This window comes from Canis aureus, chromosome 36 (assembly GCF_053574225.1).
Source record: "Canis aureus isolate CA01 chromosome 36, VMU_Caureus_v.1.0, whole genome shotgun sequence".
NCBI classification, from domain to species: domain Eukaryota; kingdom Metazoa; phylum Chordata; class Mammalia; order Carnivora; family Canidae; genus Canis; species Canis aureus.
Genome location: NC_135646.1, coordinates 5,779,939 through 5,791,948, shown reverse-complemented (window position 1 = coordinate 5,791,948; position 12,010 = coordinate 5,779,939). Strand labels below are relative to the sequence as shown.

At 36.5% G+C, this 12,010-nt stretch overlaps 1 protein-coding gene across 5 annotated transcripts in view; it reads right to left on the bottom strand.

Moving 5' to 3' along the window:
- The window catches only part of USP37 (ubiquitin specific peptidase 37), a 96,013-nt gene that overhangs the window by 56,920 nt on the left and 27,083 nt on the right, over positions 1-12,010 (bottom strand). For all 5 annotated transcript variants that reach the window (XM_077885600.1, XM_077885597.1, XM_077885599.1 and 2 more), the window contains 3 exons: positions 8,832-8,929; positions 7,593-7,677; positions 264-425 (listed from right to left, as the gene is read on the bottom strand). In XM_077885600.1, the coding sequence (XP_077741726.1) occupies positions 264-425; positions 7,593-7,677; positions 8,832-8,929 (345 nt within the window). The remainder of the gene's footprint in view (positions 1-263; positions 426-7,592; positions 7,678-8,831; positions 8,930-12,010) is intronic.

The following is a 12,010-nucleotide window of genomic DNA, read 5'->3' as shown; positions in this document are numbered from 1 at the left end:
CATGAAGTGTATGTAACTAGAGAATACACACTTTCTACTTTATGATTAGTATGTTATATACATGTATTTTTTTCAAAGTTCAAAAACAGGAGACTGGATAGTGGAGTTACCACTATTTATGGATGTGATAAATCTTTAAAAAGCAAGTACATACTTAAGAACTAGAATTAGTTTGACTTTCATCATTTTTTTTGACATGAAGCAATAAATACTCCAGTTAATCACTTTGTAAGAAGAAAGCAAAATATTAAGAATTTACCTACCCCTGCAGTTGTTGCTGTTGGTGAGAGGAAAGGGGCACTCTTGGTTTGTTCCAGCCAGTATAATCCTGGTTACACCTCAGTTTTTTAACAGAAAGAGGAGCTGGTTGAGGAAGAAATCCCAAACTTCTTTTGGCAGAGGGAGTTTGGCCTGAAACATTAGTCCTGTAAAAAAGAATAGATAGTGCATAAGCAAAACAATTTTGCCTGCTATTTTTTCCCTTAGCAAATTCAGAAAAGTCAATGTCTGGGGGAAAAAAAAATCCTAAACTTAGGGTAATATCAGTAATAATGATTACCTGGGGAGAAATTCCCCAAATGTAAATTAGCAAATCTGTCAATAGATAGCTGAAGAGGCATATGATACTATACCTAATCTATAATTAAAATAATTAAGTTAATGACTTAAGAAAAACTATAATATATTTTTACTTTGTTATTTACTTTTATTCACTTAATGGATATGATGCATCAGTTTTCCCAGTCTTAAAAACATTTTGGCAGTTAACTTTTTCCACTATTACAAATAATGATACAACAAATACTCTTTTATACAATCTCCTAGAGAACTTCCTTTAGTTTATATGCTTAGAAGTGAAAATGTTAGGAATAAGTATTTTTGATTTTTAGTGTTTTGAGATCTTGTGATCATTTTTCAAAAAGGCTGTACCAATTTCTATGTCCACTAATAGCAAATATCCATATCTTCACATAATCTCCATTACATTACTGAGTGAAACTGATCCGACTGTTGTATTGTTTTGCATCTTCCTGATTACTACTGAAGTTGAACGTATTTTTATAATCCTTTGCTCTTTTCTGAACTGCTTTTGCATATCTTTAGTTTTATAATGGGTTCTTAAGAATTTGTGGTTTTTCATATGTTTCACATTCTAATCTTCTATTATATATTCTAAGTCTTTAGCTTTTACATAATCTCTATCAACCTTTTATGGTTTCAGTATTTTTCATAATTCAGTTTTTATTGGTTGTTCTGAGAACAGTAAACATTTCAACTTGTTAATTCTTTATGTACCAAAAATCTAAAAATCATCCAGCTATAATTCTTTTTAAAAAGTTATTCCAGTGACCTTCCAGCTTAAAATTTGAAGGCAAATCTTCCTTAAGTACCAATTTATGATAATTGATAATAATTTTTCTTATCAAGTACCAATATCTTCAAATGTTGATAGGCTTCAAATGTTATACGGTTAAGTCCCATTGATTCATAATTTATATCATATATACTACATACTCAAATTTTCAATCTTGCATAGCACATTAACAAAGTTACTTAGGAAAACTGGACTGCCATGACCAACATGTTACAGAGTGCACAAAATTCTGACTAGGAGCCAAGATCAAGGAGTGGTTTTCTTTAGAAAACAATTCTATCAAAAACATGGGTTAAGAAGTAATTTAGGGACACCTGGGTAGCTCAGTGGTTGGTTGAGCATCTGCCTTCAGTTCAGGGAGTGATCCTAGAGACCTGGGATCGAGTCCCGCATCGGGCTCCCTACATGGAACCAGTTTCTCTCTCTGCCTCTGCAGTGTCTCTGTGCCTCATTCTCTGTGTCTCTCGTGAATAAATTAAAAAAAAATAATTTAAAATGTCCAAGACCTATTAAATGCATGACTGACTGCAAATGGCCATTTAGTATGCTTGATATTAAAGGATAGAAAAACTACTCCATCTATGGAATGTTGAGCTGACACCCAAGACAATCAAAGCCCCCCATATTCAATATCCCACTATTTTCTGGTTGTATCAAGAAACAACCAGCAAATGATTTTACCTCTTAAAAAAAATTTACACTTAAAAAGAATGGGATGAGGTGAGATCCTCTCCTTCTTAAAAATGTTTCTAGAGCTACTGAAAACCTTACATTTATAAAACAGTTGATTAAAATATTCCTCTAGATTGTACAAGAAGGGAAACACAGACCACTGATAAGACATGGTATATGATATATATATATATATATTTTAAAGATTTTATTTATTTATTTGTGAGAGACACACACACAGAGAGAGAGAGAGAGAGAGAGAGAGAGAGAGAGGCAGAGACACAGGCAGAGGGAGAAGCAGGCTCCATGCAGGGAGCCTGACATGGGACTCGATCCTGGGTCTCCAGGATCAGGTCCTGGGCTGAAGGCGGCGCTAAACCGCTGAGCCACCCAGGCTGCCCAAGACATGGTATATGATATTAATCAGATGTGTCTTCTCTGTCTCCTGTTTCATCTGTGGCTAGATTCTCATTTTTAGATTCTCCATTTTTGTGTGTGTATTTTTTAAAAGACTTTATGTATTTAACAGAGAGAGGGAGAAGGTTCTCCACTGAGCAGGGAGCCTGACATGGGGCTCGACCCCAGGATCACAACCTGAGCTGAAGGCAGACACATAACTGAGCTACCCTACACGGGTGCTCATTTCTGTTTCTGCAGGTAAGTCTTTTGTTTCTTGATTAACCACTTTAAGCCCATTTTGCTCCCCTTTTCCCTCTTTCCACTTTTTATCTCAAGATTTATTCTTTCCTACTGCCTTTTTGGCTTTATTTCTACTTTTGCGGGCACAGGTTTCCCCTCCTTCACTGCCCCCACCGCCACACACATACCCACACACAGAGCTGACTTTCCTCTTGAGCATCCCGGTGGCAGGCCTATCAAGGAAAGTCTTTGTGAAGCTGGGCTGCCTGGTTGCTGCCTTATGGTTTCAATTTTTGTGTCTTAAGAATTAATTCTATAATTCTTTTTTTTTAATTTAAAAAAAATTTTTAAAAAAATTCTATAATTCTATTAGGTCACGGAATATTTTCCTATTATTTTCTCCTAAAAGTTTTAATTCTTATTTAGGTCTTTAATCTCCTTAGATTTTTTTTTTTTAAGATTTTATTTATAAGTATTCTCTACAACCAATGCAAGTCTGGAATTCACAACCCCAAGATTAAGGGTCACATGCTCTACTGACAGCCAGCCAGGTGCCCCTACCTTAAAACTTATCATTAGCTTCCTAACAGTTGCATCTCTTACTGTGCACTACTAAACACTGTGGTTTGAACAGTGCAAGGTATATGTGCTTCCATTCTTTCACTCTCAACCTTTCATCTTTATGTTGTAGTTGTTTCTTTTAAATAGTATATAGATAAAAAAATAAATAAATAGTACATAGATTATTTTTCTTCCTTTAAAATCCAATCTTTCAAAAAAATAAAATCCAATCTTTCTCTAACTAGAATATTTTATATTTGTATTTAACATCATGACTGATTTGGACTAATAACTTTTAATATCCATGTACTAATTCTTTTTTTAAGATTTTATTTTATGTACTCATGAGAGATACAGAGCGAGCGAGAGAGAAGCAGAGGGAGAAGCAGGCTCCACGCAGGGAGCCCAACGTGGGACTCGATCCCGGGTCTCCAGGATCAGGCTCTGGGCTGCAGGCGGCGCTAAACTGCTGTGCCACTGGGGCTGCCCCCATGTACTAATTCTATCACCTATGTCATTTCTGAGTATTTATTAATTTTTCTCTTCCATGAGTTGTATTTTCCCATTTGTTTGTATGCCTAGTATGTTTTCTTGGATGCCAGACATTGAGAATTTTATTTTATTGGGTGCTAGGTATTTTTGATTTCTATAAACATTCTGGAATTTTGCTCTGAGATGTGGTTAGGTTACTTGGAAAAGGTACGATTTTGGGGTCTTGCTTTTAAGGTTATGTGAAAACTGAGCAGCAGTTAGTCCAGGGATAGATCTCCTTACTAATGAGGTATGACCTTTCTTAGTGTGCAAATGCCTACTATTAGGAACAAGAATGATGCCTGGCTTTATGTGAACTCCCAAGTATTATTCACTTAGATCCTGTGGGTGATTCCGTCCCAGGCCTTGGCTAGTTTACTTACCTGCATATGTTGATCAGAAGTCAACTGAATACCCAGGGGGACCCTCTGCAGATCTCTGCAGTTCTTTCTCTGTGCCGTTATCCCCTCTGGTCTCTGTTCTGAGAGTTCCAGATGCCTTGACCTTCCAGGACTCCTAGCTCCACTTCCTCAACTCAGGAAGAGCAACAGGGCTCTGCTTGGTTCCCTCTCCTGTGTGGCAGCCTGGGAACTTTCTCCAGGAAGCAAGCTGGAGCAGTCATCAAATTAATTTCATTTGTTTCCCATCTCTCATGGATCTCTGTCCTTCACTGCCTCATGTCCAATGTCCTGAGATCCATTAATGTTTCATGTATTTTGTCCAGGTCCTCAGTTGTTTCATGAAGGAGGGCAAATTTGGTCCTTATTCCATTTTGGCCAGAAGTGGAAGTCATCTTTAACTCTTTAATACATGCAATTTAAGTCCTCAAAAGGAACTTAAAATGTTTAATTTCCCTACACTCTTCCCCACTTCTCTATTTCTTATTGTCTAGTAATTTTTTTTGCTTTCAATCCTATTGTATCCTCATTTTATAAAAAACTATCGAACCATTCAGATGTACAGAATAACCCTAAGTGGCTATTAGTCATAATAGCTGCCTCTGGAAAGATAAACAACTAGGAATCAGAAAAGAAAGGGAGATTTACTTTCCACTGTATGCACCTTGTAACTTCTGAAATTTCCACCATATGCACTTATTAATTATACAGAAGGATTTTGAAAGTATTTAGATTTTTATATATGCTTCTATAATTCTGCTCACAGATATTTTCACTCCTTCCTTGGTTCAGTTTGCTTCTTGCAGAATAAATCATCTCTGTATCTAAAAACAGCATTTGTCTGCATTTTAAATTATAATTTATTTATATTTTATATAATTTTATATATAATTATAATCTTATTTATAATTGATTTATAATTTAATTAGAATTCTCTAATACAGAATTCTTTGATGCTATTACTCCAGTATCTTCTGTTTCTATTGTTGTCATCTCTTTTCCGTTTTTAAATGACATATTTTCCTTCAAGTAGCTTTTAAAATTTCACGTACAATGTCGATTTTTTTGTTTTGTATCTGCTGTTTGGCATTTGTTGAAGCTTTTCAAGGTTGTGGACTTTCATCATTTGCATCCATTATTTCTCTGACAAATTCCTGGTCTTTATTTTCCTTGGTCTTATTTTCTCCAAAATACTACTAAGACATGGAGGATGGGGGTGCCCTGGTGGCTTAATTGGTTAAGCATCTGACTCTTGGTCTCGGCTCAGGTCATCATCTCAGAGTTGAGAGACCAAGTCCCACACTGACCTAGGCGTTTGGTGCAGATTCTGTTTAAGATTATTTACCTCCCGGATGCCTGGGTGGCTCAGCAGCTGAGAGTCTCTGCCTTTGGCTCAGGGTGTAATCCCGGGGTCCTGGGATCAAGTTCCACATCAGGCTTCTTGTGAGAAGCCTGCCTCTCCCTCAGCCTATGTCTCTGCCTCTCTTTCTCTGTCTCTCATGAATGAATAAAATCTTTAAAAAAAAAAAAAATTATCTCCCTCCCTTCTCCTTCTGCCTCTCCCCCTCACCACCCGTTCACATGCCTTCTCTAAAATAAATATATCTTTAAAAAAAGACATGGAAGATCAGACAATGGAGCTCAACATAAGCCTCTTCATTTCACATTTGCCACCTTTTCTCTGTGCTGCATTCCACAATCAGTTGTTCTTGACATGTTTAGTAGTTGCTTCAGTTACCGACCTCTAATCTGCATGGGACTTTACATTAGAGGTTCAGAATTCTTGCCCCTATGCAGGTAACACAGATGTCAGTCACTGAAATTCCCATTTCTGTGTATTTGCTCTCTGCTCGAGAAGCATCAGGCAAGCAGCACATTTATGGTTCTAAACACAGGTAATTCTACAGAAGTGTTTTACCTTGGTTTATTACCACAGAGAACAGTTCTAGATATGCAGCTTCATATAAGAAACTAAATTCTGGCCTGGGGTCATATTCAGTTCCTAAGTATGAGATTAGGCTTTGAAGACTCAAACCTAAATACTAAATACTTGGCTCTAGTCTGTGTTTTCCATTGCGTCTACAACTTTAGTCTTTCTCAATATTAGTTTTTTCTCACTGATTTGGAAATTTTCACTTCATCTCTGAATGCAGTTTTGCATTAAAGAAAATTTCTTTCTTCAGCCATTCCTATATACAATGAATTCTGTTATTCTGAGAAGAAATTTGTACTATATAACTAAATTTAAGTTTTTTAAAAACCTAGACTCCTTTAAGATTCTTCTAATAAGCAGATATATGTCTCTCTCCTAAATTCAAATAACTTAGTCACCGCTGCAGTCATAAAGTGTTTGAAATACCACCCAAGGAGTAGTCCTTGGATCCAGTTCTGCTGCCATAAAAGGATGATGAGTGTAAAGGTAAAAGCCCTAAAGAAACCAAACAGGAAAATATCTAAAAATACAATATCAAATTCTTTACTTCATCTCATTTTATCAATAATTAAGATTTTTTTTTTTTACCACTCTGAATTAAATTCTACTAAAAAACCAAAATATTACTTAATAGGTCATTACATAGGATATCTTTATACACCACCATTACACTTACTTTTTTACATTTACCACTACCCCTCCAGGCTACATTCCAAGATCATGCCTTCTCCACAAGTACTTAGCAGTTGTCTCATATATTTATATTCAGTAAATCTCAAAAAAATTTAATCTGTATCTATAGGATCAGCAACTAAATTTCTGACTAGCCTTTCCCAATAAAAAATACTAATGTGTAAGCTTTTATTTTTAAAGAATTTATTTATTCATGAGAGACACAGAGAGAGAGGCAGAGATATAGGCAGAGGGAGCAGCAGACTCCCTGTGGGGAGCCCAATATGGGACTCGATCCAGGACCCCAAGATCATGCACTGAGCTGAAAGCAGATGTTCAACCACTGAGCCACCCAGGCATCTCCTGCAACTTGTTTTTTAAAGCAAATGTCTTAACTTTTGGTAGTAGCTTAACAAATACACAGGCAATAAAGGCAATTTAAAATGCCTCAGAAGAGATCTTAATATGTTCACTGCTTGGCATGATGGAGAATACACTGTTTAGAATCTAAGCGCATTCCCAGTCAACAACCTGTGGCCTCAGTACCTAGACCTCAGTTTATTAATTTGTTGAAAAATGTTAAAAAAAAAAAAAAAAAAAAAAAGAGAAAGAAAAAGAAAAAGCATCTGAAAACTAAAACATTTCCAGAGTGCTGTTTTACTAAAATGTCATGAATCTATGATTCTCATCAGTTTCATTATTTTAAATTAGGGTATTCACTTAGTGCATAATGCACAGCTGACCCCATCATTCAATATTCTGAAGAAGAAAGCACCTCAAGCTCTTCACAAGGTCTATTACCAACCCATACCTGTCTAAGTTAGTGCTACCAGAGGAGTAGTCCTTGGATCCAGTTCTGCTGCCATAAAAGGATGATGACTGTAAAGGTAAAAGCCCTAAAAAAAACCAAACAGGAAAAATTTAATTCTTAAATCAACCATTCAAGTTGATTTAGTAATAAAATTATGCATTAGGCCTGTTTATATTTAACTCTTTTCCCCCTTTCTTTTCATCAAAGTAATATATATTCATGTTAGAAGATCAAACACTGTGGAAAGGTTGTTTAGGACAGCAAATACTCTCCTGTCCAAAAGCTCTACAAATTTTGCTACTAATTTCTTAACCACTTTTTAAAACTTTTCCTCACTTCCTTTATAATGTTAGATAATGTTTCTATTTCTCAATTTATTTCATTATAAACAGCATCAGTTACCTCTATTATGAAAAATTAGAAATTTCTCATTTATATTACCCAATTCTCGGGCAAAAGACTTTTTTTTGGCTTAACAAAATACTTAAGCATTCTGTTTTCTATCTATAGGTTGACTATAAAAGGTGAAAACCAGTAAGTGCAGTTTACATAATATATTATTATTTCAGAGGTATGAATTTTATTAGATACTTTTTTCTGTAGAAGAATATCACAATCCTGAACCACTAAAAGAAAAATGTTTCTAGAGTCCTAATCAAATGAATTCTCTTAACCTCTCAAAATCATGCCATATTTTAGCTTGCTTCAATTTAATTTCCACCTGATATAATATTTAAATTAATACTACATAGTGGAGTCTCTAAGGAGGATCAGAGAGATATGTTAAATGTGCAAACATTCCTATCAATTCGTGGACAGTCTTTTAGTTTTTGTAAAAACAGGGTACAAGCTGAGCTTAAACAACTGCTTTAGGGCAATAATTCCAAGATGTTCTGGAACTTCTAACATGTAGCAACACTGATAAGATTCAGTTTTAACCACTTTAACTCCTTGGATTCATTTTATGGTCCAGGTACTTTGACAATGAAAAAGTTTAATTTTAGGTAGTTAATTAGGAAAGAAAGTAAAGGTAAATTTTTTGCTAATAGAATAAAGTTCCTTTACATTTCTAATACTTCAGGCAAGTACTGGATACAAATTGGCACCCAATAACTAGTACTGAATCATGCAATATTCCTGAATAATATAGAGATAATCCCAGTTTCAATTTTTATTTCTAGTCTTAATACAGTATGTCATATAATAAATGATTATCTTATATGAAGACCAAATACTTACCTGATGTCCTATTCTCTTCTGACTGTTTCAAACTCAGCTGCTTCTCTCTACTGCTGGTTAAATACTTTCTGGAGGGATCTGTCATAGCCTTGTTGTTCCTACAGTTAATAATTTAATTCAATATATGCATAGGTATATAAAGACACAGTTCTTAATTTTAAGTAGTTATCATTTCAGAATATTTACATTTCACATGTAGTTAAAATTCCTTAAGTCACATTTCCCCCATGTATTACTCCCAAATACCTAAACCTATACAAGTGGAGCAGGATCACTCAGAAATACACTCATGCTTTGATTAATAGTGCTTATTTTAGGAGACCCATCATGCATATAGCAGATAATGCAGATACTCTACCCAGACTCACTCTGACCCCACTTTTGTGTCCTCTCTTCCACACCAATTTAGGTTTGTTTTTGACAGCCATACCCAGGGCTCTTTTCCACAGATTGTCCTCAAGCTACTAGAGTTCCTTTACCTGCACTCTGAGAGTCACAAGTAAGGTCAAGAAGCCCAAGCCCATTTCCCTTGCCTTGGATGAGAACAACTTTAAAGTGAAAAAACTTTTTAAAAATGGTTATATAACATCATTTCCTCTTTGTTTTTTTTTTTTTTTTAAAGATTTTATTTATTTATTCATGATAGTTACACAGAGAGAGACAGAGAGGCAGATACACAGGCAGAGGGAGAAGCAGGCTCCATGCAGGGAGCCCGACGTGGGACTCGATCCCAGGCCTCCAGGATCGTGCCCCGAGCCAAAGGCAGGCGCCAAACCGCTGCGCCACCCAGGGATCCCTCATTTCCTCTTTGTAATTAGGATGAAGCCTAACCTCTGCTTGATTTTTGTCTGAGATCACATTCAGGCTTCAATTCCTATACTCACTGACTGACTTGCTTTCCCTACTCCTTTCCTGTTATCCTCTGGGAGTACTTTCTTAAATAATCACACAAACCACCATTTCAGGGTCTGCTTCTAGAGAACTTGATCTACAACAGCTGGTTGTAGAAATGGGCCTAGGAAGCATACTTCTAAGCACAGGATTCTGGAATTGGACCATTTATTTGGCAATGGTAACAGAAATCCTACTACTGGTGAAAATCCCTCTAGGACCTTATATTTTACAATTACTACAATTTTTCATCTGTAGTGAATTGGGATGGAATAAATTAGAAGAGAACATGGCTCATGCGATATCTCTAGCATGCAAGAAATGTGGTAGATCACAAAATGGATCTTACTGGAGTTACAGAAATGTTCTAAAACTAGATTATGGTGATGTTGCACAACTTAATCAATCTACCCAAAATTACTGAATTGTACATTTTTTAAAAAGTGAATTTTATAATATGTAAATATGTCCTTCAATAAAGTTTAAAAATATGTCCCAAATTATTCCTTTCCTTGTCCCTGTCAAGAAATCCAGTCTAATCTATTTTCCTATTCCTTAATGGGATGGCTTTGTGATTTCTTTCCCCAAAAGATTGCAACAGATATTAAGAGTTTGTAACTTCTGATTGTAAGGCTAAAAGCACTTTGCAGATTTATGTTTACTCTCTTGGAACCCTGACATTGCTTTGTGAGTAACTCCAGGCTAACTTGTTAGATGATGAAAGACACACGGCCCAATCATTCTGATCACCCAACTACTAGGCAGCCAATATGGGTAAGGCCATTCTGGACCAACCAACTACTAGCCAACTCACCAAATGACCATGGATGTGTGACAAAATGAGAGTACTCAGCCACAATCAGCCAATTCCAGCCCAGATAAGCAGAACCACTCAAGTCGCCATTAACTCATAGGCGATAATAGCTACTATTTTAAGACACTACATTTTGGAGTGGTCAACAGATAACTGATACAAATGATATAGAATAATAATCATAAAGACTATAGAACTGTTTGATTGTTGCTATGAGTACTGATCCACTCAAGAGAGAATATGATAGATTCAGCTGAGCCAACCATCAACTTAAACACAAAGACACCATGAGGAATCACTCATCCAAAGTGATTGGATCAAAATCATCAGTTGCGGGATCCCTGGGTGGCGCAGCGGTTTAGCGCCTGCCTTTGGCCCAGGGCGCGATCCTGGAGACCCAGGATCGAATCCCACGTCGGGCTCCCGGTGCATGGAGCCTGCTTCTCCCTCTGCCTATGTCTCTGCCTCTCTCTCTCTGTGTGTGACTATCATAAATAAAAAAAATTAAAAAAAACAAAAAAACAAAATCATCAGTTGCAGCCCAGCTCTTTAGGAATTGAGAGTAAGACCATGCTATCTGCAGCAAAAAAAAAAAAAAGTATATATTCCTTAGGAAGTATCACATACTACTCCTGGCATATTACTAAAGACTGAATATCTGACTACGGGTCATCAACCAGAGCTCGCCAACATGAGCTGGGTGCTATCATACTCCTGAAGTCGTAAGATCAGGAAGATAAGAGGAGTAATCCTTAGAAAAATGGAAGTGGTATACCTAGGATGAGTTCTACATAAACAGGAATAGATAACAAGAACAGGCTTTATGAGTACTCCCTATAACCAATGAAAGAAGGAAAAAAAAAACCTGGCTCGATTCATGGATAGATCATCTCAGTATCTTGCTAGAAAATGAAAATGAAGTGTTGTTGCACTAGAGAGCCATTACTGGACTGCCCAAAAAGGGGATGGTAAAAGGAAATCCTCTACTGTGCAGAGTTTGAGAGGTGTATTTCATTCACCACTCTGTGTGGAGAAAGGAGTGGGCTATGGATTCCTAAATAGTGGCAAACTGTTTGCATGGATAGTCAGGAGCCTGCAAATAACAGGCCTGGAAGATCAGGGAGAAATGATTTATGAAGAGATAAATGAATAGCCATAAGGAAATGTATATAAAGGGTGAAGATCTTTTTCACATATTAATGTTCACCAGAGAACTCCACTACAGAGACATTAAAAAATCAGGTCCTGGTTCCCCCACAGGGGGAACTTTTTCACCCGTGGGAATAGTAAGAATCCCATTTAATCTAAAGCTATGGCTGTTACTCATTTTGGGCTCCTCATGTTGGCAGAGCATCAGGCAAAGAAAGGAAATGCTATACTAGCAGGAGTAACTGGTTTGATTATTATAAGGAGGTAGGGTTGATGCTATAGCTATATAATGAGGGCAGGAATATGTTTGGAATAATAGGAGCAC